Genomic DNA, 26,154 nt, shown 5'->3' with positions numbered 1-26,154 from the left:
GGCCAGCTCTTCAGCCAACGCTTCTCTCCTCCCCGAGGGGCGGGCCCTCGGGTCCCCGCGTCGCTCAGGAAAGACCCGGGTTCCCTGAGGCCTTGGCGGGACAGCTAGGGCGCGCCCCAGGACGGTCACTTCCCAGCCACCCTATAGTCGCCCGAGTCACGTCGCCCTGTTATGCGCCCGGGCTGAGCTGCAGCCTGATACCCCCGAAATGCAGTGGGAGGGAGCAAGAGCAAACTGGCGGGAGATGCGGGAGCCGGGCGGTGGGGAGGCCAGCCGCGGAGAAGGAGCCCCTGAGAGTTTCCCTGCCGCCGCTGGCCGCGCCGTGGAGCGCGGTGGACGCAGGCCGAAGGCCTGGGAGAATGCACCCCACAGCCGCTCCGGGTGGCGGGCGCGCACTGAAAGCAGGGCGCGGCGCGCGGGCGCGCGGGCGGACGGGCGGGAGAGGGGAGCGCGCTGTCCGGAGGTGTCAGTCTGAGGCGCATGCGTGTGGGGCGGGCCCGGCCCGGCCTATATATTGTGTTGGCGCCGGCGCCAGCTGAGCCGAGCGGTAGCGGGTCTGGCGGTGAGGAGGTGCTGCGCGAAGGGGGGATGCGGGAGGAAAGAAAGCCCAGTTGGGCCGATCCCTTACCACAGGCGGGAGCCTCAGGGAGGAAAAACGGGAGGGCTGAGAACTAGACGGCTGGGGGTCATGGGTGCCCGCGTTCCGTCCCTGTCAGGAATCTTGGCAGGGGGCCGGGAAGCGGCAGGGCATGGAGAGCCGCCCCTCATTCTAGGGGCTTCTCTATCCCACCCTCATTTAGGGAGCTATCCCGTGGGAGAGAGAATGGGAGGCCGGGTCCCCTCCATGGGGAGAGAAGTTCCCGGCCAGCCCAGTCTCCCCTTTCTTTAGCTCCTTTTCCTGCCCTCCCCCCCGCCCCCCGCTTCCCATCTGGAGTTGGGGTCCCGGCGCCTCTCCGAGCGGCGGTAGGGCTGCGGGACCGGGAAGGAGGGAAAGGAGACTGAAGGCCGTGACACCAGTCTCGGTTCCTCCGCCCCCTGCTTCCCCGCCACCGCCGCTCTCCAAATTGGCGCGGAACCGGCTTCTCCACAGCCTTTTGCCTCCACAACCCCCTCTCCGCGCTCGTCCAGGATGGGAGGCGGGACGCGGGGGCGCTACCCAAGCCCCACTCCCGGTGTACGGGGGAGAGGGTGGAGGACCCAGAAAAACCCGTTTAAGGAAGATGTGCCTCCCTACGCGTTCAAGGTGCCAGGAGTGCTTGGTAAATTTTTGGACACCCGCGTACCGGCTGTACATTCAGTTAAGAAAATGCAGGCGTGTATCCAAAATGAATTACCATGAGCTAGCTAACATAGCACAGAAGATGGCAGGGTCACACGGCCCAGGCCCCCTTCGGAGGGACTGAGCTTTCACCTCCAAATCAGCACTTGGAGAATGTGAATGACAATGTACTTGACTGCGGCTTTTCCTCTCCCCCCTTCAGAGGTTTTACACACCTGAAAGAAGAGAATGTCAAGACGAAGGTAACATCTGTCTTAGAGACATGTTTCAAATTAGTTGCCGCCTTTAACTTACTAATTACACTTCCTTTTTAAAAATTCACCACAGTAGCCGTTTACAAGCTAAGCAGCAGCCCCAGCCCAGCCAGACGGAATCACCCCAAGAAGTCCAGATAATCCAGGCCAAGAAGAGGAAAACAACCCAGGTGATTTAAGGAGAAAGAGGGAGGAACGAAATGCCATGCTGGGACTTCAGTTTACCAATAGTCTTTTCTATTTTCCAGGATGTCAAAAAAAGAAGAGAGGAGGTCACCAAGAAACATCAGTATGAAATTAGGGTAATGCAGAACTGGACTGGGTGGGTTTGGGGGGAAAATGGAGGATAGACGAATAAGAATAGAATTATGTGTTTATTGCTTTCCAATAGATTCCTCTGACACTTTTACTTTTAATGCCCCTAGAGGTCAGCAGGAAGGCGCTTATCTTTGGGTGGTTTCTATGTGCCCGAATCCTACTACAGCTGCAGAGTAAGTGTCTTCAAGCAGCTGGTTCCTTTTTGTAAATCCCTCCCTCTTGGAACTGCCTGGTGCACCAGGGCCCGCCTAATCTGTCCAATATACTGCTCTTTGTTCCCTCGCAGACTCTAGTAGACGGTCCTAATAGCTGCTTCTTGGGCATAAATAGGATGTGAGATCATTGACAGCCTGGCATGCAGCCCTTTGGTACCTCTTCTTCCTATGTGTTTTACAGAAAGCACTTTGGAGATAGTGATTGCCTTTGAAACCAGCATTATTGGGAAAAGGATCCTTTAAGTAATTGATTCCATTTTTAAGGTTTTGCCTTCAAATATTAAAAAGTATCAGAGCACACTTGTTTTAAAAAGAGCTATTTGAAAAAAAAAAAAAAAAAAAAAAGGTCCCTGCTACTATTGCTAGATACAGAGAACTGCGATTCTGTGATCTTGAAAGTGATTAGTATTTTAGACTACGGATGCATTTTGTTATTACTGCCTCCCTCAACACCTAGTGTCTTCTATTACCAGAATTGCATTTTGTTGTCTAAAACATCCTGTTACTCTATAAAAATCAACATGAGTTATATGGCTTGTTTATAAAATATGAATGTCAAATTAGCTATATTGCCATCTATGTTAGCTAAAATTACAATTCTTTAGACATATTAGCTTTCATTTATAAAAGATCCATTATAAAAACTAAGGTTTTCCTTGCACAAATTGATATTCTTCTTTATTTTTAATGACAGAATTGTTGGCCACCTGTACTATCTGGGGGGATCAGTCCTTGCATTATCATTGAAACACCTCACAAAGAAATAGGAACAAGTGATTTCTCCAGATTTACAAATTACAGATTTAAAAATCTTTTTATTAATCCTTCACCTTTGCCTGATTTAAGGTAAGAAAAATTTCAGTAATTTTATTTCAAAGATATAAAGTTGTGCTGATTTAATACATGGCACTATTTTGTCTTTGCTGTCATAAAATAGAAAAACTCGTAAAAATTGTTTTCTTTACTAATATTTAAACATATGTCATTTTATCTGAGAGTAGTGCAAATGATACGGGTATTTAAAACACTGATTCCATAAAATTATTTTCATTTGCTTGCTGAGTACTATAAAGATTCAACAGGACTGAATTAGTTTTTTGTTAAGATAGAAACATTTTTTCATGTACAGCTTTTTCCTTTAAAATTTTTATTCTTGTTTCTTGCAGCTTCAACCCAAAGGAAGCTTTTTCAATAGATGTATCAACCCTATTTCTTACCAAACTTAGTAAGGTCTATACTTCTTTTTTCTAGTCCATGAGTATACTAAAGGTACAGCTTATACAAAACATGTAGTGTATTTTGATTGGCCTTAATAAGGAATTTAATGGAATCAGACACTTAAACTCACCAATCCCCCTTTCCCTGGACTCTGTCCCACCTTACCCACCCCATAGGTGATCCTGCTATAGATGATCTATTTAGAGGTGATTGAGACTTCTTGACTGTGATCACATGCTTTACGTATTTAAATTTTTGTATTGCTCTTGAGAAAACTTTTCTTTTTCACTTTTAATTGCATTTATTTTAACGCTGAATTTACTTCTGTGCCGTAAGTTTTTGTTTCTTCTGGGATATCTTTTTCTTCTGGGCAACCTCCTCTTCTGGTGTAAGAACAATTTGTTCCTTTTCACTAAAGATCATTTCGATGCGGCAGGGAGAGATCATGTATGAGTTAATCCATGAGCTCTGTAGGTCCGTTGGCAAATCATAGGTACTTTGTTCACTTGGAGATGCTCAATGACTGGAGACTCTACATCTAAACTCTTAAGTTCAGCATTACTCTCTGCATTTTTAAGCATGTGCGGCAAACATTCAGCACTCTTTGGATCACCAACCTTGTGTCCAGTCCCACTGCTTGGCCTCGGCACACCTACCAACTCCACCATTGTAACGTCAAAATGGTACATGCTGTTTCTGTAAAGTGACATTTTAAAAATACTTCATGGTGTTTCTTTTCTTTTTTTTTTTGGAGACGGAGCTTTGCTGTTGTCGCCCAGGCTGGACTGCAATGGTGTGATCTCGCTACCTCCACCTCCCAGGTTCAAGTGATTCTCCTGCCTCAGCCTCCTGAGTAGCTGGGATTACAGGCATGCCACCACACCCAGCTAATTTTTTGTGTTTTTAGTAGAGATGGCGTTTCATCATGTTGGCCAGGCTGGTCTCGAACTCCTGACCTTAGGTGATCCACCCACCTCGGCCTCCCAAAGTGCAGGGATTACAGGTGTGAGCCACCATGCCTGGCCACTTCGTGGTTTTTCATATATGCATACCCTTGATAGCCTGGGCAGTTTCACGAGTGTTCTTACAGTGAACACAAAGATTTGAACCTCTTGAGTTGCATGATTTTTTGGGGTTTTCCAGGTCAAGTGAATAGCCAACCATTTTCACAGATTACCTCAGACCACTTAGGGGAAAAGCAACATGGTTATCTTTTATCAGCAACCTTTGTAAAGTATAAATAAGTGGGACTAGAAAGCACTCCCTTTGCAAGTTTGGATGACCATAGTCCAGGTTCCCACTGTTATTTCAGGCTTTATTTATTCATGCAAAGGAAATGGTTTCCAAAAATTAAGGTAGAAGTTTTTTTTCTAATTTACTCTAAGAGCTTCTTCCAAGTTCTAATTAAAAGTTGCATTTCAGGCCGGGCACGGTGGCTCAAGCCTGTAATCCCAGCACTTTGGGAGGCGGATCACAAGGTCAGGAGATCGAGACCATCCTGGCTAATACGTTGAAACCCCGTCTCTACTAAAAAAAAATACAAAAAGCTAGCCGGGTGAGGTGGCGGGCGCCTGTAGTCCCAGCTATTCGGGAGGCTGAGGCAGGAGAATGGCGTAAACCCGGGAGGCGGAGCTTGCAGTGAGCTGAGATCCAGCCACTGCACTCCAGCCTGGGCAACAGAGCAAGACTCCGTCTCTAAAAAAAAAAAAAAAGTTGCATTTCAGTGTCTGAAAGTTGAATTTTATCTATGTGAAACAGAATTTATATATTACATGGATTGCACAATTTAAATTATGGTTTTTAGCTGGGCATGGTGGGTCACACCTGTAATCCCAGCACTTTTGAGTGGCTGAGGCAGGTGGATCACTTGAGGTCAGGAGTTTGAGACCAGCCCAGCCAACATGGTGAAACCCCATCTCTACTAAAAATACAAAAACTAGCCAGGCTTGGTGGCAGGCACCTATAACTCCCAGATACTTGGGAGGCTAAGGCACAACAATCACTCGAACCTGGGAGGTGGAGATTACGGTGAGCCAAGATTGTGCCGCTGCACTCTAGCCTGGGCCACAGAGTGAGACTCTGTCTCAAAAAAAAAAAAAAAATTATGTTTTTTTCCCTCTCTTTCCATAGCTGGGGATGTTCAAAAGAAGTCTGGCTAAACATGTTAAAAAAGGAGAGCAGATATGTTCATGAAAAACATTTTGAAGTTCTGCATTCTGACTTGGAACCACAGATGAGGTCCATACTTCTAGACTGGCTTTTAGAGGTATGTTACACCAATACAAATTTCCTTTGTCTCTGTATGATGGAAAAATATTTAGCTGTAAATATGCTTTCCATGTACTCTCCAGAGTTTATTGTTCATCCCCAGGAAGCTGCCTTCTTTGAGGTACTTACTGTAGTTGATGGTACCCAAAGTGGAAAGTGACTCTATAAAATGACAAACCTACTACATATAACTAAACTCAATCCAGAATTCCTGTTATCTGTGGGTACTGCTATGTACCAGCCACTTTCTAGGTGCCACAGATACTCAAGGTGAATGGAATGTATAGTTGATTAGGTTTTGAATTATGCTATACAAAGTGAAGAACTAGAACTAGGCTTCAGGGCCCTCTGAAGTCTTTTTCTGTATTAACAAAATCAACTGATGATGAGGAATCCTGATTTCTATATCCTAAACCGTAATGAGATTATGGATACCTGGAAGCTCTAAGCCCTCTATAGTCCAGGTACCTTCTCTTTATTATATTCTTCTATTCTTTTCTGAAATATACCATTAATTTGAAGGAATAGTGATCCTGAAGCCCCTATAGATTTGTGCCAGAATTTTCTCTCTTATTTAGGTCCATTCCCTTTCTCTGGATAATAGCTCTAAAAAAGTCTCTAAAATTATTATTGAGGAAATGATTACTTACGTTGATGACAAACTGATTTTTCCCCCAACTCTTGGATATTTACTCTGTAGTCTGTCTTTAAGACAGAGATGAAGCATTCTAAGGGAAAAAGACCATAGACTTTTTGGAGGAGTAGCACATGGCAGAATAGATCTCAGAAGCTATCAGAACAGTTTTTAAGACTATACCATGTTGTCCTTTTGCATCAGGTCATCTTTTTCCTTATTCTGACTAGAAGGAAAGATTGTATTTTAATTGTGGGCACAAGAAGGCATTGGGTTTTGACTTTTTCTGAGTGTCTAGTGATCATTGAATCAACCTAAGCATAATTACATTAATTTTTAATTTTTTTCCTTTTTGTTATACCGATATTCATCCAGTGGTTATCCTATTCAATTTATTCCTGTTTTTCCTAAATACGATTATGTATGGAACAGCATACAGAATATATCAAATCCGGCAGTGTTAAACTCTGTCTTAGTATATTCTTCAGTCTAGGAATGCAAACTTGATTCAACATTTGAAAATCTATTCATTTATTACCTTAACAGTAAATGAGAAAAATGCTAAGATCTCAATAGATGCAAAAGACATTTTTTGAAATTCGACATTCTTTTTTTTTTTTTGAGGTGGAGCCTCGCTGTGGTCGCCCAGGCTCGAGTACAATGGCACAATCTCGGCTCACTGCAACCTCTGCATCCTGGGTTCAAGTGACTCTTGTGCCTCAGCCACCTAAGTAGCTGGGATTACAGGCGCGGGCCATCACACCTGTCTTAATTTTGTATTTTTAATAGACACGGGGTTTTACCACATTGGCCAGGCTGGTCTTGAACTGCTGACCTCAAGTGATCCGCCCGCCTTGGTCTCCCAAAGTGCTGGGATTACAGGTGTGAGCCATCGCACTCGGCCAGCAAATGAGATTTTCTTAACTTATTATTAGAAACTCAGGTGGCCAGGTGTGGTGCCTTATACCTGTAATGTCAGCATTTTGGGAGGCTGAGGCAGGCAGATCAGTTGAAGCCAGGAGTTCGAGACCAGCCTGGCCAACATGGCAAAATCCCATCTCTACTAAAAATACAAAAAATTAGCTGGGCATGGTGGCACATACCTGTAATCTCAGCTACTCAGGAGGCTGAGGTAGGAGAATCACCTAAAGCTGGGAGGCAGAAGTTGCAGTGAGCCACTGCACTCCAGCCTGGGTGACAAAGCGAGACCCTGTCTCCAAAAAAAAAAAAAAAAAAAACTCTGGTATATATCTCTATTTCCTCACCTCCAAAATGGGGATAATGGTACCTACTTAAGGAGTTACTGTGAGAATTAAAAGCTTTTCCTAAAAGTGTGGAAATGACAGATACTATTTATTATTATTAACAACAGTGAAACATCAGGGCAATTCCTATTAAAGTCAGAAACAAGGGATAAGATTTTATGACCAATGTTAAACGTTCAGTATCCTTCGATAATTTTTAACCAGTGCAGTAAAATATGAAAAATAAATGAGGTAAGAAAAACGATAAAACTAGTAAATGTGGATAGTAATAGATTTGTTTATCCTAATAACACATGTTAGTTTCTTTTTTTCCTTTCCTATCTTAGCTTTGCTATCAGTTTGGCTTAAACATATTTTAAAATCTGATATGCTGAGAGATGACTTTCTAATTTGAGAAATTCAGAGGATAATATTTAAATGTTTGGATTCTTCTCTAGGTATGTGAAGTATACACACTTCATAGGGAAACATTTTATCTTGCACAAGACTTTTTTGATAGATTTATGTTGACACAAAAGGATATAAATAAAAATATGCTTCAACTCATTGGAATTACCTCATTATTCATTGCTTCCAAACTTGAGGTAAGTTCTCAAAGTTTATCCTTAGATATATTTATCCCAAACTTTTTTTTTAATCAACGTATTAATCCCAAAGAATACTATGTCTTATATTAACTCCTTAGAAAAGTGAATGTTTTTGTTTCTCAGTACATTTTCTGAACATTATCACAGGGATAAATGATAAATTATCATAGTTCCCTCTGTAATGTCTGAGCCTTATTATAAATCTCTGGTTTAGATTCTGGGATTAGTATCTAAGTGAAATGTCCCATGGCTCATTCTGCCAAACGAAACATATTGATGCTCTATTTATATACATAATTATAGCATTTGTATTAAACAGAATGACCTTTGAAAACTAAACAGCTAATAAAACGAAATGAAATGAATACTGTGTTGGGTTAGAATAATGGTTTATCCAGCCTTTTTTTTTTTTTTTTTTTTTTGAGACAAAGTCTCACTCTTTCACCCAGGCTGGAGTGTAATGGGATGATCTGGGTTCACTACAACCTCTGCCTCCCGGGTTCAAGTGGTTCTCCTGCCTCAGCCTCCTGAGTAACTGGGATTACAGGCGCTTGCCACCACGCCCAGCTGATTTTTGTATTTTTAGTAGAGATGGGGTTTCACCATGTTGGCCAGGCTGGTCTTGAACTCCTGACTCAGGCGATCCACCCGCCTTGGCCTCCCAATGTGCTGGGACTACAGGTATGAGCCACCGCGCCTGGCCAGCCTAATATTTTTGTATCTGATGGTGCTGCCATGATAGAAGGCAACTCCTTTCTTAAGATTTTCCTTCGCATAAGCTCAATTTACTTTTCTTAATACGTGATGGATATCATCAATACTTTCACCTAAGACTTTTATAGCTGGTATCATTTTGAGAGAAGAGAGATTGTGATCATATATTAATTTTTTAAGTGTTTTCCTTTTTCTTTTAAATGTCTTTTGAGCTTTAAGAGCCATCCCCAAATTCTGCTGAATTTGGCACATAAACTTGTGTTCAGTCTATCCTTACTTGAAATTATACTGTTTTAGACAACTTTCTAGACCGAAATCCTGATCTTTTAGCCTGTTCTCCTATGTGGGAGACACCTAATCCTTTGATGATTCTAATTCTTCTCTGGAGTGCTAAAACGGACCTGTTAGCCAAACTGCATGAAGTATTTTTTGACTAACCATATTTTTGTACTGGGGTAAAGGAAATGTTTTTAGTTTCTAGACCTTATTTGTTTGGTGCTTTGCTTTTGTTTTTTGAGACACGGTCTTGCTGTCACACAGGCTGGATGCAGTGGCACTATCACACCTCAGTACAGCCTCGACCTCCCAGGCTACAGGGATCCTCTCACCTCAGCCTCTGGAATAGCTGAGACTACAGGGATGCACCACCATGCCTGGCTATTTTTTCTTGTAGAGACAGTGTTTCTCTTTGTTGCTTATGCTGATCTTAAATTCCTGGGCTCAGATGATTCTCCTACCTCGACCTCCCGAAGTGCTGGGATTATACGTGTGAGCTGCTGCACTGCACCCAGCAGGGTGTCTCCTTTTGATCTGACCAATGTATCAGGCAATCTTAAAACAAGTTTGGTTGTTCTTTAACTGAAATGACATAAGATATTCTAGTTGTGTTAATGAAAATTCAAAGTCAATTGTATGAAAAGAAGTCTTGATAATCAATATAGTTACTAGATACCTAGATATGAAAATGTCTTACTAAGTTTGACTATAGAATTATTTTACTGAGATTTACATTTACTTAGTGAAGCTGTCCTTAAATCTGAAGCTTGTGTGTGATTTGTATATAGATGGTCCCCTACTTACCATGGTTTGACCTACAACGTTTTGACTTTATGATGGTTGAAAACAACCTGCATTCATTATGCCCCTTGACATACAACAGGGCTATGTCTGCATAGGTTGAAAATACCGTAAGTTGAAAGTACACTTTCTGGCCAGGTGTGGTGGTTAATCCCAGCACTTTGGGAGGCCGAGGCGGGCAAATCATTTGCAGTCAGGAGTTCGAGACCAACCTGGCCTACATGGTGAAACCCTCTCTCTACTGAAAATACAAAAAATAGCTGGGCATAGTGGCACACACCTGTAATCCCAGCTACTAGGGAGGCTGAGACACAAGAATCACTTGAGCCTGGAAGGTGGAAGTTGCAGTGAGCCGAGACTGCACCACTGCACTCCAGCCTGAGTGACAGAGTGAGACTCTGCCTCAAAAAAAAAAAGAGAAAAGAAAAGAAAGAAAATGTACTTTTAAAATTTTTGCTTATTTCTCCAAGAAAATAAAAATGTACTTTCTACTTAAACGATATTTTGGTTTATTGGGATGTAACCCCATTGTAAACTGAGGAACATTTGTAATTAATTTCTATCTCAATTGTACTCAATAAAAAAATTGCAATTTAAAGGAAATCTATGCTCCTAAACTCCAAGAGTTTGCTTACGTCACTGATGGTGCTTGCAGTGAAGAGGATATCTTAAGGATGGAACTCATTATATTAAAGGTAATAATTATATTTTCCTAGTTGCAAAAAAGAAACCATGTTACTAAGTAACATAAGTAGTTATGATTGAATCTCAAATACTACAATGTAAAAAGTCAAAACTGAGGTATTAGGATCCAGTTCTAAGACGTTAATGCATCAAAATATTGACAATGGTTATGGTTGGATGGGGAATTTACTTAACCTCTAAACTCTACTATATAACGTGATATATGTGTCTACATTCATTAACAGGCATTTTTAAATTTTGTTAACAGGCTTTAAAATGGGAACTTTGTCCTGTAACAATCATCTCCTGGCTAAATCTCTTTCTCCAAGTTGATGCTCTTAAAGATGCTCCTAAAGTTCTTCTACCTCAGTATTCTCAGGAAACATTCATTCAAATAGCTCAGGTACTGACATTTTTATTGATTCAATGGTAATATTATTATTAATTACAGGTTTTAGTGTATAGTCTTAGATAGGCTATATCACAAAATAATGACATTGACTTCACTCCTTAATTCTAGAACAAACCTTTTGATGCATAAAGTTCTGTCCCCAACGTTTATGTTGCTTAATGTTTCTAGAAAACAAAGTCCTTACACTTTTCTGAGTACTTTCATTTTTTAGGAGTCCAAACTAAAGCATCTTTTTTGATATAAAGGGGAAAAGCATTTTTTAGCTAGTTGTGTTTAAGCTTTATAATGGCACAGAATTATTCTGTATGATGTCTTTACATTTGGATACACAGAGTACCTATCAAGTTAAATATCAGAATTAAAATTACTTTGTTAAAAAAATTTTTTAGAACATAAATTCAAAGTAAACTTTTCCAGGCTAGCATATTTAACAAAGTAAGTAATTAGATGAGGAGGAGGAGGATCTGGCTGGGCGGTGTGGCTCAGGTCTGTAATCCCAGCACTTTGGACAGATGAGGCAAGCAGATCACTTGAGGTCAGGAGTTTGAGACCAGCCTAGCCAACGTGTTACTTGGGAGGCTGAGGCAAGAGAATCGCTTGAACCTGGGAGGTGGAGGTTGCAGTAAGCCGACATCACACCACTGCACTCCAGCCTGAGCAACAGAGTGAGACTCCATCTCAAATTTTTTAAAAAAACAAACAAAAAAAAAAAACAAAAAAAAGGAGATCCCATTCTTTCTTGCTTACTTCTCGTAAGTAAGCTTAAGGCTGCTGTATCTGTCATATAACAAAAGTGAAGAAAATCTACATTCTTATTCTGTGTGGGAAGTGAAAAATTCAACATATGGAAGACATTTGCGGATGAATATTAAGTCACCTAGGTTAAAATTTGTGGGCAATGGTGCTTACATCTAGCACATTATGAATACTCAAATTGGATAACCACTAAGTATACTGGAATTGGTTTATAAAACCTTTTATTAAAAGGTTAAAAGCTTAATTTTTTCATCCAGAATTCTTAGCATCCCAGATTGTCCTAGGCAGCTATACCCTTCTGATAGGGTAAATCTTTGATAAGCCAATAAACAATGTAGAGTTTCTAGAGGTATATAACAGTAATATTTCCCTTCCAATTCCCAACTCTTCTCCCATTTCTCTTACTTTCTGGACCAATGAGGACAAACAGAATTGAAATTTAATTCCGCTGCACAAGTATCTTCTCAAATGTGTGAGAAGTCCTTTTACACTATACCATTCCACTGCTACTTGTTCAGCTCTTATTGCCTAGATTATACAGCCTTTTAACTAATCTCACTGCTTAATAAACAGGTTTTCTTCTAGTCTGTTTTACTGCATTCTAAGGTACCTTTCTTAAAATGGAACTTTCTTGATTTAAAAATCTTCCAGTAGCTTCAAGAATCAGCCTATAAAGTTCTGACTTCTTAAAGACCCTTTGTGATCCAATCTAGGCCATGCCTCTCTCTAGCCACCACCCCTCATCTTTCTTGATAAGAAAAGAAGGAAAGGTACTCCTTGCTTATTTCATATTTTTCACCTTAGGAGTTCTGAACTATGAACTGAATTTCAAGTGATGTTCCTATACCTAGAACATTCTCTGCCTCCCAATCTTCCTGGCTACTTTATAAGACTCATTTATGGCAATTTGAGGCCATCACTATCTTTTCCAATCTGGATTTAGGTGCCCTTCCTGCTAGTACATGTCACATTGTACTGCAACGGTCGGTCCTTGTCTACTTCCTTCAGGTTGGTGGCTTATCTCTAGGTCCCTTAAAGTTTTAGCAAGAGACATTTAGTACTCATCCGTCTCCTAAATTGCTTGTACTTTTGTTTTTCCTTTGTTAGCTTTTAGATCTGTGTATTCTAGCCATTGATTCATTAGAGTTCCAGTACAGAATACTGACTGCTGCTGCCTTGTGCCATTTTACCTCCATTGAAGTGGTTAAGAAAGCCTCAGGTAAGACTCTCTATTTGTTGTCTTCTTACCTTTTCACAACTACTAATGGGACTGTAGTCTCTGAACTTTAACATTCTGCTAAACATGAATTTAAAACTTTGGCAAGGCCGGGCGCGGTGGCTCAAGCCTGTAATCCCAGCACTTTGGGAGGCCGAGACGGGCGGATCACGAGGTCAGAAGATCGAGACCATCCTGGCTAACACGGTGAAACCCCGTCTCTACTAAAAAATACAAAAAAAAAACTAGCCGGGCGAGGTGGCGGGCGCCTGTAGTCCCAGCTACTCGGGAGGCTGAGGCAGGAGAATGGCATGAACCCGGGAGGCGGAGCTTGCAGTGAGCTGAGATCCGGCCACTGCACTCCAGCCTGGGCGACAGAGCAAGACTCCGTCTCAAAAAAAAAAAAAAAAACTTTGGCAAAAAAAAAAAAAAATTAGCTGCTCGGTGATTACCTTTCTGTTAGAAGTACTTTCCAATCCTGAATGTGTATCTACAAACAAAAAGACCAAATGGAATTTAAATACAGTTGAAACGAATCAACATTATAGTTCTGCTTTAAGAGTTCTTTGGGATTTGACCATTTCAATTTCACATGTAGAAGGTACTGGTTAAGAAGTTCTGAAGTCCCTTTTCCCTTCAACATAGTCATGTAAATAGTTTGAGAGTGATAATCTGTTCTGACATACTAAACTTTCTGGTTATGATTTGTTTTGGTTTCTTTTTAAAATAACTGTCTCAAAACCAGTACCAGGTACATCAGGCATATATAAGATAGTTTCTGATGTACAACCTTCATGCTTTTCTAACTTTTTTCTATCTAGGTTTGGAGTGGGACAGTATTTCAGAATGTGTAGATTGGATGGTACCTTTTGTCAATGTAGTAAAAAGTACTAGTCCAGTGAAGCTGAAGACTTTTAAGAAGATTCCTATGGAAGACAGACATAACATCCAGACACATACAAATTATTTGGCTATGCTGGTATGTTTTTTTGTGAGTTTTTTGGTTTTGGTTTTGCTATCTGAATCTAGTAACTGAAACTGATGGTAGGAATAGAGTTCTCCTTCAGGCAGTTATATAAGATGATCAGGGGAAAGAAAGTTCTAATGGGCACACTGATTTCAAAATGTAGAAAAGTTAATAAAATTACTTTGAAATCAAAGCAAGATTTGTGAAGTGTCTCAAGATCAATGCCAACAGTCTAAATAAGAGTTAAAAATATATATAACATGTTACAGAAACTTTCAGAATATGACCCTTCACACTTGCAAAGACATAAAAAGACTATTAAAATTAGAGCTAAATAATCTCAAATAAGTACCCAGAAGTCTGGTTTGACTATGATTTCTTCCCATGTATAGGAAGAAGTAAATTACATAAACACCTTCAGAAAAGGGGGACAGTTGTCACCAGTGTGCAATGGAGGCATCATGACACCACCGAAGAGCACCGAAAAACCACCAGGAAAACACTAAAGAAGATAACTAAGCAAACAAGTTGGAATTCACCAAGTATTGGGTAGAACTGGTATCACTGAACTACTAAAGTTTTACAGGAAAATAGTGCTGTGATTGATTGTCCTAGCCAATTCATAAGTTACACTGCCATTCTTTGATTTTAAAACTTACAATTGGCACTAAAGAATACATTTAATTATTTCCTATGTTAGCTGTTAAAGAAACAGCAGGACTTGTTTACAAAGATGTGTTCATTCCCAAGGTTACTGGATAGAAGCCAACCACAGTCTATACCATAGCAATGTTTTTCCTTTAATCCAGTGTTACTATGTTTATCTTGATAAACTAGAAATTTTATCATTGGAGTTTTCGACTGGGTAAGTGCTACCCTAAAGGGTATATACTAAGTGATATGTACTTTGAATCTAGTTGTTAGATTCTCAAAATTCCTATACTCTTGACTAGTGCAATTTGGTTCTTGAAAATTAAACTTGTTTACAAAAGTTTAGTTTTGTAATAAGGTGACTAATTTATCTATAGCTGCTATAGCAAGCTATTATAAAACTTGAATTTCTACAAATGGTGAAATTTAATGTTTTTTAAACTAGTTTATTTGCCTTGCCATAACACATTTTTTAACTAATAAGGCTTAGATGAACATGGTGTTCAACCTGTGCTCTAAACAGTGGGAGTACCAAAGAAATTATAAACAAGATAAATGCTGTGGCTCCTTCCTAACTGGGGCTTTATTGACATGTAGGTTGCTTGGTAATAACCTTTTTGTATATCACAATTTGGGTGAAAAACTTAAGTACCCTTTCAAACTATTTATATGAGGAAGTCACTTTATTACTCTAAGATATCCCTAAGGAATTTTTTTTTTTAATTTAGTGTGACTAAGGCTTTATTTATGTTTGTAAAATTGTTAAGGTCCTTTCTAAATTCCTCCATTGTGAGATAAGGACAGTGTCAAAGTGATAAAGCTGAACACTTGACCTAAACTTCTATTTTCTTAAGGAAGAGTATCAAATATATACTGACTCCTAGAAATCTATTTATTAAAAAAAGACACAAAAACTTGCTGTACATAGGCTAGCTATTTCTAAATATTTTAAATTAGCTTTAAAAAAAAAATCCAGCATCATAAAGTAGATTTAATTAGAAAACTAGATTGCTAGTTTGTTGTCAGATATGTGAATCTCTTCTCCCTTTGAAGAAATTATAAATTTAAGCTATTGTTATGGTATGAAGTCTTCTGTATAGTTTGTTTTTAAACTAATATTTGTTTCAGTATTTTGTCTGAAAAGAAAACACCACTAATTGTGTACATATGTATTATATAAACTTAACCTTTTAATACTGTTTATTTTTAGCTCATTGTTTAAAAAATAAAAGTTAAAAAAATTTAACTGCTTAAAAGTAAAGTTTTGCCATTGCTTGGAGAAACTTTTTTTTCCTTCTCTGCGCTGCCAGCTGTAACACTTCTTCTGGATTGCTTGCATTCAACTCTGTCTGGCCGATGGCTTTGATCTTCCAAAACAGAAAAGTGATGTTATTAGAGATGTGTCAAAAATTAAGTTTTGTTGGTACAAGTAATATAAAGCTATCTACATGCTAACAATGATAAAGTTTAATGATTAACTGACCCTCTAATTGTAAAACCCAAGAGTCTTGGAAAAAAATTAACATAAAGATTAACCAGGCCGGGTGCGGTGACTCACGCCTGTAATCCCAGCACCTTGGGAGGCCAAGGCAGGTGGATCATGAGGTCAGGAGATCGAGACCATCGTGGCTAAGACGGTGAAACCCCGTCTCCACTAAAAATACAAAAAATTAGCCAGGCATGGTGGCGGGCACCTGTAGTCCCAGCTACTCGGGAGGCTGAGGCAGGAGAATGGCGTGAACCCGGAAGGCAGAGCTTGCAGTGAGCCGAGATTGCGCCACTGCACTCCAGCCTGGGCACAGAGCAAGAGACAGTCTCAAAAAAAAAAAAAAAAAAAGATTAACCAGGGCCACTCTCAAGGAAAGATGGACTGCTGAGCCATAGTTTATGGAATTATTTAAGTGGCATTTTAATATATTAAGTAAATTCATGTAAATTTATTTGAAAGTATAAGTAAGTTCTACATGGTAATTTTTAGAGTTAAACTAGGGCTTCACTTGTTAATGTGCAAAAATAACTAGTGGCTCAGCACTATAGTGGCATACAGTGGCTCAACTTTTCACGATTAGAAAGAAGTGCCTCAACCAACTAAATATACACACTATTTTTTTTGCTATGGAGTGTTTAGGACCTTAAAATCTATAGATTTTTCTTTAAAAAAATTTTTTTTTTTTGAGACGGAGTTTCACTCTTGTCACCCAGGTTGGAGTGCAATGGCGTGATCTCAGCTCACTGCACAGCCTCTGCCTCCCAGGTTCAAGGGATTCTCCTGCCTCAGCCTCCCAAGTAGCTGGGATTACAGATGCCCGCCACCTGGCCCGGCTAATTTTTGTATTTTTTTAGTAGAGACGGGGTTTCACCACGTTGGCCAGGCTGCTCTCAAACTCCTGACCTCAGGTGATCTGCCACCTCAGCCTCTCAAAGTGGTGGGATTATAGGCGTGAGCCACTGCACCTGGCCTAGAATTTCTTTAAACAGTAAGACTTCTGATATGTGGCTTGAAGAGAGAGATGATAATTCAGATATGATCATCAGGTATGGGAAGTTAGGGAATAGGAGAAATTGCTGGATGATGCCATTCAACATGAAGGAATGCATGTGGCAAAAGTTGGTAGTAGAGTACAACCAGAGTTGTTTCACACAGGTATCCCAAAGATAACTGGCTATAAAAACCCGAAGTGTGAGACAGAAATTGGAATCGGAGCCAGGTATTTGAGAGAAGTAATACACCCCATGTGGACACTAATCAAAACCGAGAGTGGATTAAATTACCTAGGGAGAATGTAGGGTTACAGAAAAGTAACCCAAGGACTAACTTCTTGAGAAAACCAAATTTAAGGAGTAGGCAGAGGGAGACACCCACAACAAAGAAAAGGAAGAAATAGAGAAAGCAATCCAATAAAAATGTCAGGGAAGCCAAAGGAATAAAGACTTTCAAGAAGGAAGGAGATGTAATCAGGAAAAGGACTGGAAAGTATCCAGTGGATCTGGTGTTTGGTGGCTCTTGAGAGAAAAGTAAGAGCAGTGATGGCATTAGTCAAACTGCTGGCTTGAAGAGCTTCAAAAGCTAGGCTGAGAGGGATAAGGGGGCCGGAGGTGGAGGCACAGACAACAAAAACTTGTATTAGGATGAAATATCTTATAGACTATGGAGAGGCTGACGACATAGGAAATCATGTAACTCATTAAAAGGTTACTGAGGAGAGAGAATTCAAAACATAAAAATTTGCCTTCATCAAAGAGTAGTATAACCTCTTACGGGCTGCATAGTGGGCTTAACAATGAGTACAGCTGTAGATTATTTTAAAGGCAAGACGCAGCAAATGAAATAGGAATTTGAAGCTAGTACTCACAAGGTCACCATTCCCAAGACTAACATCCATGAGGACAGAGCCTGGCCAGTCTTCACTGGTATATGCCAAGCATAGAGGAGGTAAAGAAGTATGGAAAAGGTAGAGAGAGGACAGGGGCTTAAACAGGAAAGTCTAAAAATTAGAGTCCACAAAGAGAATGTGGACCACCAAACTAGTGGCAGGTAAAAAAGCTGACGGGCCAACTAAGGTTGGAGACCGGTTTGGCAGTGGCACCAGTTGTAGAACTTTTTCCAATAGTCTCAGTGGCCCAAGAAAATAAAACACATAAGTTACTGAACTTTTGCAGGGCTAGGGCTTTCCCAGGTTAGGTAAAGGATAAAGTGAAGATGCTAAAAATATTGATCAAGAGTAGCTCTATCAGCAGGGGTTCCCAAACCTGGTTCATCATCAGACTACCCGGGAAACAAAAAAGGGATTCCAGGGTCCACTTCCGACCAACTGAATCAGTATTTCTCAGTGTGCAGAATGGTATTTGTCGTACTTGAGATAAGTAGAGAAGGGAAGATGGAAGGGAATGACTGGGAAAAAAATGTCACAAACCTGAACATCTCACTGATCGTGAGGGGCTCAGGAGCCAGGAAGTAAGAGAAGGATAGGTTATGGGCAGAAAGTGGGTTGCAATATAAGATCTTACGTAGAATAATTGTGAGTGGCTGGTACAGAGTAAAAATAACACTCCATAGACCTGAGGCTGACAAGGACTTGTAAAGTCCTTGGTGACATCAGGGTGACAGGTAAATTCATCACATCTTTTGACACATGTAGAGGAACAACCAGATGCTTACATGAGCTAGTAAGGAAGTAAGGTATGAAGGATAAGGGTCTCAAAAAGTGATAGAAGTAGAAGTGGTTTGGAAATAGCAAAAGGGAGCTAGGAAAATTTTTCAATATTGCCTTCCAGCCCCAGGTAAATCAGAAAAGGGAGAATGAATAGCCTCCAATCAAGTAGAACTGGCCTTCATGTTCTTTTTCCTTTTTTTTTTTTTTAAGTGCTGTTGTTATTCTGTTTCTTCTAAACAATGGGCATACACTTTAGTCCAAGTACAAAGTTTAAAAGACACTTAATAAATAGCATTTTTAAAAATATAAGTGAAAGAGCAAAGAAAAGATATGTGGTGATACTTCTGCAGTAAATGTTAGACAAGTAAATATGGCCATACAATTTAAAATGTTTTGGCCCATACATCAAATTTAGATACAGAGTTCATCTAATCAGTGATTCTGGGGCACCTAATATGTGCCAGACACCATTCTAGGTAACAACTATGACAAAACAAGTCCTTATCCTCATGGGGAAATAGATATTAGGTAAACATACAGCATGTTAGATGTTGACAACTGTTTCAGAGAAAAATGTAAAAAGAAATGAGAGTAAGAGTACTGGAGGGAAAAGGAAAGCAGACATTGTTACTTTATAAGATGATCAGGAAAGGGCTGAGGAGACACCTGAGGGAAGTTGGATGTTCTTGGAAGAGAAAATTTCAAAGGCCCTTCTTAGGTGGTGAATGTTCTTGGCTTGTTCAAAAAACAGGAGGGGTACTGGTGTAGCAGAAATTAGCAAGGAGGAAAAGTCAGATGGATAGGCTAGAGGTCAACTTGTATATAGCCTTATAAGCCATTGTAAGACTTTTAACTTTGTGTGAGATGATAAGCCATTAGAAGGTTTGGGACTGAGAAATGACATGCTCTAATATTTTAAAATGACATATAATGATGACATGGAACAGCTAAAATTATCAAAAAAGGATCTTTTATCATGTAAACACTGATAAAAAAGTTCTGGCAGTAACTAGGCACACAAAATCTATTTTTTGTTGGTCCACATCTTAACAATTGTTTAATATTCTGGAAACTATACCACTGAAGAAAGGCGTAAGGTAACTTACTGCAATTTGTCTTTTATCTGTTTCTCCTCTTTTATGATGAAGATCTAAATAATCAGTTAAGAAAAATAAATCTGACAGTATTAAATATAATGAGAGAATCTCAACTCATTTTCAGTTTTGATTTGGAAAATATACAATATTAAATATTCCTTTAACTTATAGAAATGGATCATTCTAACATCACACACATTGATGAAAGGATACAAGTCAAGTATTCCAAAATAGTAACATCCCATATGTAGTCGTAGTAGGAGTCCATAGCATCATGACTGAAAGAGAGAATTCAGTTACTTCTTAAGCAGAAAAATGTTGACCTCATTATTTTAAAAAAATTATTCATACCTGTTTTGTTCTTGCAGAGATTTAAATGCTGTTTTGTAGTCAATTTCTCTGAGGAACTGACATAAAATGGCCACCTACATTAACAAAGATTTGAAAATGGTTTCATGTAATGAAAGCTTGGTTTTACAGGGTAATCTTGAATTATTTATATGAAGAATATATTCTTGAAGAAACCTTATAGATCACATTGAATCAGCTCATTTATGGATTCCATCCAATTTTAAGTTCAAAAACTTTTATACACGTGTCTGTCTGACCACTATTTTCTTCATCAGTGACCTAAACCACAAATTTTTAGAGGTCTGTTTGAATGAGAAGCTGGCAAAAAGCCAGTTCAGAAAACTGAAGGGGGTGGAAAACTGCCAAGCAAAAGTGTCATGACATTCAAGGACATACAGAGCGTGCAATTAAACCTTTCACAGCTGGCAAGTATAGATGCTCATTTTGGCAAAATTTAGGCTGCCAGTCTGCTTAACATAGAAAACATTTCACTCAGGTCATAATGTCCATCTCTTTAAAAAATAGTTTTTATTGATTTAATTCACAAACCATAATAGTTACCTTCTTAAAGTACCCAATCTGGTGGGTTTTAGTATATTCACCAAGTTGTACAACCATCACCACTATGTAATTTCAAAACATTTTCATTACTTCCCTCAAAAAAGTCCATTAATTAGCCGTCACTCTCCACTCCCTCTCACCTCAAGCCTCTGATAACCACTAATTTACTTTGTCTCCATATGAATGGAGACATTTCATATGAATGGAATCATAGACTATGTAGCCTTTTGTGCCTAGCTTCTTTCACTTAGTATAATCTTTCAAGGTTCAGCCATGCTGTATCACGCAACATTACTGACCATTCCTTTCTATGGCTGAATAATATGTCATTGCATGGATATGCTGCATTGTGTTTAGTCATTCATCATTTGATAGACATTAGGGTTGTTTCTACTTTTTGGCTATTATGGATAAGCCTGCTGTGAACACTTGTGTACAACTTTTTCTGTGGACATACGTTTTCAATTCTTTTGGGTATATACCTAGGAGTGAAACTGCTGGGTCATATAATAATTCTTTTTACCTTTTTGAGGAACTGGGAAACTGTTTTCCTGAGGCTGCACCATTTCGATGCTACAACATTTTATATTCCCACCAGCAACATATGAGGGTGCCAGTGTCCCCACATCCTCACCAACATTTGTTTTTAAATGTCTTTAGATTACGGCCATCGCAGTGGGTAGGAAGTGGTATCTCGTGGTTCTGATTTGCATTTCCCTAATGACTAATGCACATTTCTAATCTAAAGTATCTTTAAAAACTTGAAAAATGCTTTCTTCCCATTTAGGAGGTTTAAAGGTCAATGTTTTTAATTCATACTTTCATTTTAGTTGACACTGTATAAACTATTAAAAAAATTAAAGAATATGCCAAACTCTTACATACCCTAAGTGATTTCGATATGTAAAATAAAATACAATTTCCAGTTCAATGCTTTATTATAAACTCTAACATACATAAAAACAAAACAACTTCATAATATTATAAACTAACCTGTGTGTGGCAATTCAGCAAAGAACAACATTTTATCATTCGTTTTATTACCTACAAAAGCAAAATTCTCATTATTTTCAAAAACCAGCTAACATGGATTGTAACAAATGTGCCACTTCACAAATGTGAAGCTGTGTGTGGAGGAACAGGGTGTATATGGGAACTCTGTACCTTTTATTCAATTGTGCTGTGAACCTAAAAGTGTTGTTAAAAAAAAAAAAAACTAAAAATCTAATAAATGTTCAATCTTATTTCAAAAGCCATTATAAGTATTTTTAAAATATCATTTAAGTTACGATACTGGTAGCCTACATCGGAGGAAATAGCAACGCATATCAAAAAAAAAAAAATGGACAAAATTTGATACCAGGTGCAGGAATGGGGAGGAAATGGGAAGTAGTAGTTCAAAGGGCACAAATTTGCTATTACAGTAAGTCCAGCAAGCTGATATACAGTATGAGGACTAGAATTCATTATACTGTACTGTATAGTAAAAATTTGCTAAGAGTAGATTTTAGGTGCTCTTATCACAAAAAACGGGTAACTAAGGAAGGCAACAGATATGTTTTTTGTTTGACTGTAGTAATCATTTCACTGTGTATATTAAAACATAATTTTGTATATCTTAAATATATACCAAAGAAATCAAGAAAAAAAAAAAAAAACAGGGATTTAGGAGATAGAATCCAAATGATTTGAGAGCTAACTGGATGGTGGCAGGAGGATCAGTAAAGAAAAAAGTCAAAAATGATGGCCAGGGTTTGGGCTTGAACAACTCAGATGGTTAAACAAAAAAGTTTGTTTGGTATTTTGCAGTTTTTTTTTTGTTTGTTTTTGAAAGGGCACGTGAATTTATTAGGAGTGTATTAGGAGTTTATTACTTTATGGTAAAGTAAGATACAAATCAGTTTGGACAAGTTGAATTTGAGGTGTTTTGGGGGAATCAAGACAGCAATAAGTGCTAGAAATAGGGACAATGAAAATACAGAGAGCAATCTGTTCTAGAGTCATGAACCTGGGACTTACGATCACATTACAAGGAAATGGGTAAGTTCAGCCAAAAGGGGGCCCATGAAGAACATATACAGGTAGGCAAGAAGCCAGCCAGCCCATGAAAACAATTTACCTGGTCTGTATAAACATCAGGGGGCACAGCCTTGTTAAAGAAGTCAGAACACACAGCTCCTGCCTGGAGATAATAGTGAAGAGCTGCTGAATACTGATTCGTTGCTGAAACAGAAAAACAGACATAAAGCATTAGAGGTAACAGTTGAAAAACAGGGCTTCCTTTGTGAAGAGTCAGGTGAAACTTCGTAAGTTAACACAAGCAGATTAAACCACAGATCTAGAAATAAAACGTTAGTTCATATTTCTTGCCAAATGTCCTAGCACAGAATTTAGTATTTGGAGATTTTACTTCCCAAATGTCCAAACTAGAAACAAATTATAATTTTGTGAAGTAGTTCAGAATCGGTATATCAAGAACCTGACAGCTATCAAGCTGATATCTTGAATTTGATAGATATCAAGAACCCGATAGCTTCTTTTAGGGACTGGGGTGGAAATGAGCATTAAAATCAGCATTTGCGTCAAAATAATCCAGAGGAGAGAAGAATGATGCGGGAAAGGGCACACATGAAACAAGACTGGCCATGAACTAATTACTGTTAATTAGTAGCTGGGTGGTAGATACATGGGTGTTCAGCCCACTATCCCTTTTATCTTCATATCTTGAACTTTCCCTTTAAAAAACTCAACTCATTAGGAAACAAATACGATGGGAAAAAATCTTAATTAAAAACCAACTCCTAAAACACAGATTCTGAAATGATTCTAGTCAGAAATTTTATTTGATCTGTAGAGTAACAGAAGCACTGAAAGTTTCGTATCAAGTGGGAAAACCTTATCACATACAACCCAGCACAGGGGTAATGGGGAGAGTTACCCCTATCTCCAAGAATAAAAATAATGATCAAGTGTATCTGGAGAGAGTTTAGAATCTCTAAACAGCATTTTAAAAAGAAAACCTCATTCTCCTTAAAGATGTTTTACCAATTAGATTAAAAAAATTCATGCCGGGCGCAGGGGCTCACGCCTGTAATCCTAACACTTTGGGAGACCGAGGCGGGCGGATCACCTGAGGTGAGGAGTTCAAGACCAGCCTTGCCAACATAGCAAAAACCAATATCTACTAAAAATACAAAAATTAGCCAGGCGTGGTGGTGGGTGCCTATAATCCCAGCTACTTGCGAGGCTGAGGCAGGAGAATCGCTTGAACCTGGGAGGCGGAGGTTGCAGTGAGTCAAGATCATGTCACTTCACTCCAGCCTGGGCGATAGAGTGAGACTCCATCTCAAAAAAAAAAAAAAAAAAAAAATCACTACTTTTTTTAAAAAAGATAATAAAGGTAGTCCACATAAAATTAAAAGCATCTGAACCAAAAGTTCCACACTAAAAAAAAGTATAAATACTTTTACCGCTTGAATTTACTAAAGTAAATCTCAAGAAAACTTAACAAGTATTGTAATAAAATAGGTCATATATTTACTTTTACTTCAGAAAGTGCTATAAAAACAAAACACAAAGCAACTAAACATCTCACTTACCAAAGTAAATATCTGCCTGGATAATTAACCAGGAATGGTTATTTGGATTTATACTGAGTGTGTATCGAACTAGCTCTTTCACTGTGATTGCGACAGCTTCAAAGTCCACAGACTGCAGGCTAAAAGGAAAGACACATAACATTAATCTCTATTTTAAAAGTCAACTTTAAATTCCATGCATGTATTTATTAAAAACAAAAAGACTCAGCCAAGATTTAGGTGAACATAAATATAATGCTAAATACTAGGAGTAAATGTACTATAAGAACTATCAACACAACTAAGTCTAAGAAAGTGTGACGGGCTAACTTTTTATGAGGGGTTGAAAACAATCTGATATTTGTTCTCTTTTCTTCAAAATGTCAAAGGTAGACAAGGCTGCACCAAGAAAGTGTATTTGCATCTTTTACAAATGGTTAAAGCATATAAAAGTAGTAAGACACTTACCTTTGCTTTTAGCACAATTTATGGGCAACAAAAGAGACTCATAAAATGTCCCCAAATTATTTTTCTTTTTTTTTTTGAGACGGAGTCTCACTCTGTTGCCCAGGTTGGAGTGAAGTGGCGCGATCTCAGCTCACTGCAACCTCCACCTCCCGGGTTCAAGCGATTCCTCTGCCTCAGCCTCCTGAGCAGCTGGGATTACAGGCACCCACCACCACACCAGCTAATTTTTTTTTTTTTTTGGTATTTTTAGTAGAGATGGGGTTTCACCATGTTGGCCAGGCTGGTCTCAAATTCCTGGCCTCAGGCAATCTGCCCATCTCAGCCTCCCAAAGTGCTGGGATTACAGGCCTGAGCCACCGCACCTGGCCCCCAAATGATTTTTAAGTTCTGTTATCTATGAGAAGCCACAAAAAAATCAAGGACTCAGACACTGATAATGTTGCCATGTGGCCTTACATCCACCTTAAGGCTTCTTGCAAGAGTTACCGACTCCCCTCGAGATGTTTCAGGGGCCCTAATGGGGTGAGGGGCTGGATGTCCAAGTATATCACGTCAGTGCATTTGGCAGCCCCCAAGAATCAAGAAAACGGTACTGTGAGCCTTGCTAAATGTGGACACATTGAGGTACAGAAGATGGAACTGTGAAGAGAAAAGCGAGGCTGGCACTCAAGAAACTGCTAACTGCTTCCACCTCCTAAGAGCAGTAAAGCACAAGGGTAGAGAATAGAAGCTGTGGATTCAGACACATGGCTCTATCATTTACAAGGTGAATTCAGACAAGGTACTTTTGTTGCCCTGAGGGATTACAGTTTACCCTAACTCACCACTGTGCCCAGTACAGTGGAAAATGAATTGTGGGATTATTAGCAAATAGTCAATTATTTATTTAAACTTAAATAGTTATATAAGTTAAATTGGCTTATAATTTTATAGACATTTACAAAATATTACAAGTCTATGAATTCTATATATCAAATAGTTGGTTTTAAAAACGTAATCCTCAATCCAGTGCCATTTCCACTATTCTTGGAATCAATAAAGACTCCCACTCAGGAGAAATACTTTTCTCTAGTCAAACATTTAGTCATATTTTGTTTTTTCTGGGTCAATTTACATTAAAGTATTTTCATCATGAAGATAATAGTTAAGCCTACTATGTACCAGTCTTTATTCTAAATATCTAGCTTAGAAAACGTATTATTTCGTGCAGGGCATGGTGGCTCACGCCTGTAATCCCAGCACTTTGGGAGGCTGAGGCAGGTGGATCACAAGGTCAGGAGATCAAGACCATCCTGGCTAACACGGTGCAACCCCGTCTCTACTAAAAATACAAAATATTAGCCAGGCGTGGTTGCAGGCACCTGTAGTCCCGGCTACTTGGGAGACTGAGGCAGGAGAATGGCATGAACCCAGGAGGTGGAGCTTGCAGT

General features: G+C 39.2%; 2 protein-coding genes across 3 annotated transcripts in view; one reads left to right on the top strand and one right to left on the bottom strand.

Annotated features, from left to right (window-relative positions):
* The first annotated feature begins 484 nt into the window (after positions 1–484).
* CCNE2 (cyclin E2) lies at positions 485–15,776 on the top strand. 2 transcript variants are annotated; one of them, XM_011978656.1, is made up of 12 exons: positions 485–562; positions 1,482–1,521; positions 1,607–1,703; positions 1,782–1,835; positions 2,761–2,912; positions 5,415–5,550; positions 7,889–8,035; positions 10,429–10,524; positions 10,782–10,916; positions 12,789–12,900; positions 13,719–13,876; positions 14,257–15,776. In XM_011978656.1, the coding sequence occupies exons 2-12, from the start codon at positions 1,508–1,510 to the stop codon at positions 14,368–14,370; spliced, it is 1,215 nt and encodes a 404-aa protein (XP_011834046.1). In that variant the 5' UTR covers positions 485–562; positions 1,482–1,507; the 3' UTR covers positions 14,371–15,776. The 2 variants fall into 2 exon arrangements, with proteins under 2 accessions (XP_011834046.1, XP_011834047.1); XM_011978657.1 differs by having other exon boundaries at positions 13,719–13,878; positions 14,235–14,359.
* Positions 15,682–26,154, bottom strand: part of INTS8 (integrator complex subunit 8) — a 55,760-nt gene continuing 45,287 nt past the window's right edge. Inside the window, exons 20-26 of the mRNA XM_011978684.1 lie at positions 24,278–24,396; positions 22,798–22,901; positions 21,672–21,722; positions 20,118–20,191; positions 19,980–20,044; positions 19,776–19,819; positions 15,682–15,882 (exon numbers count right to left, since the gene is read on the bottom strand). Of these exons, the coding sequence (XP_011834074.1) occupies positions 15,766–15,882; positions 19,776–19,819; positions 19,980–20,044; positions 20,118–20,191; positions 21,672–21,722; positions 22,798–22,901; positions 24,278–24,396 (574 nt within the window). The 3' untranslated portion in view covers positions 15,682–15,765. The remainder of the gene's footprint in view (positions 15,883–19,775; positions 19,820–19,979; positions 20,045–20,117; positions 20,192–21,671; positions 21,723–22,797; positions 22,902–24,277; positions 24,397–26,154) is intronic.

Source organism: Mandrillus leucophaeus, unplaced genomic scaffold (genome assembly GCF_000951045.1).
Source record: "Mandrillus leucophaeus isolate KB7577 unplaced genomic scaffold, Mleu.le_1.0 Scaffold198, whole genome shotgun sequence".
NCBI lineage: Eukaryota > Metazoa > Chordata > Mammalia > Primates > Cercopithecidae > Mandrillus > Mandrillus leucophaeus.
This window is presented reverse-complemented; position numbering and strand designations above follow the sequence as displayed.

Bases quoted from the DNA above. Each gene is read 5' to 3' on its own strand.
- CCNE2 (XM_011978656.1), top strand. The intron at 1,836-2,760 runs GTAATGCAGAAC...TTTTAATGACAG, and splicing joins AACATCAGTATGAAATTAGG to AATTGTTGGCCACCTGTACT. The intron at 10,525-10,781 runs GTAATAATTATA...TTTTGTTAACAG, and splicing joins TGGAACTCATTATATTAAAG to GCTTTAAAATGGGAACTTTG.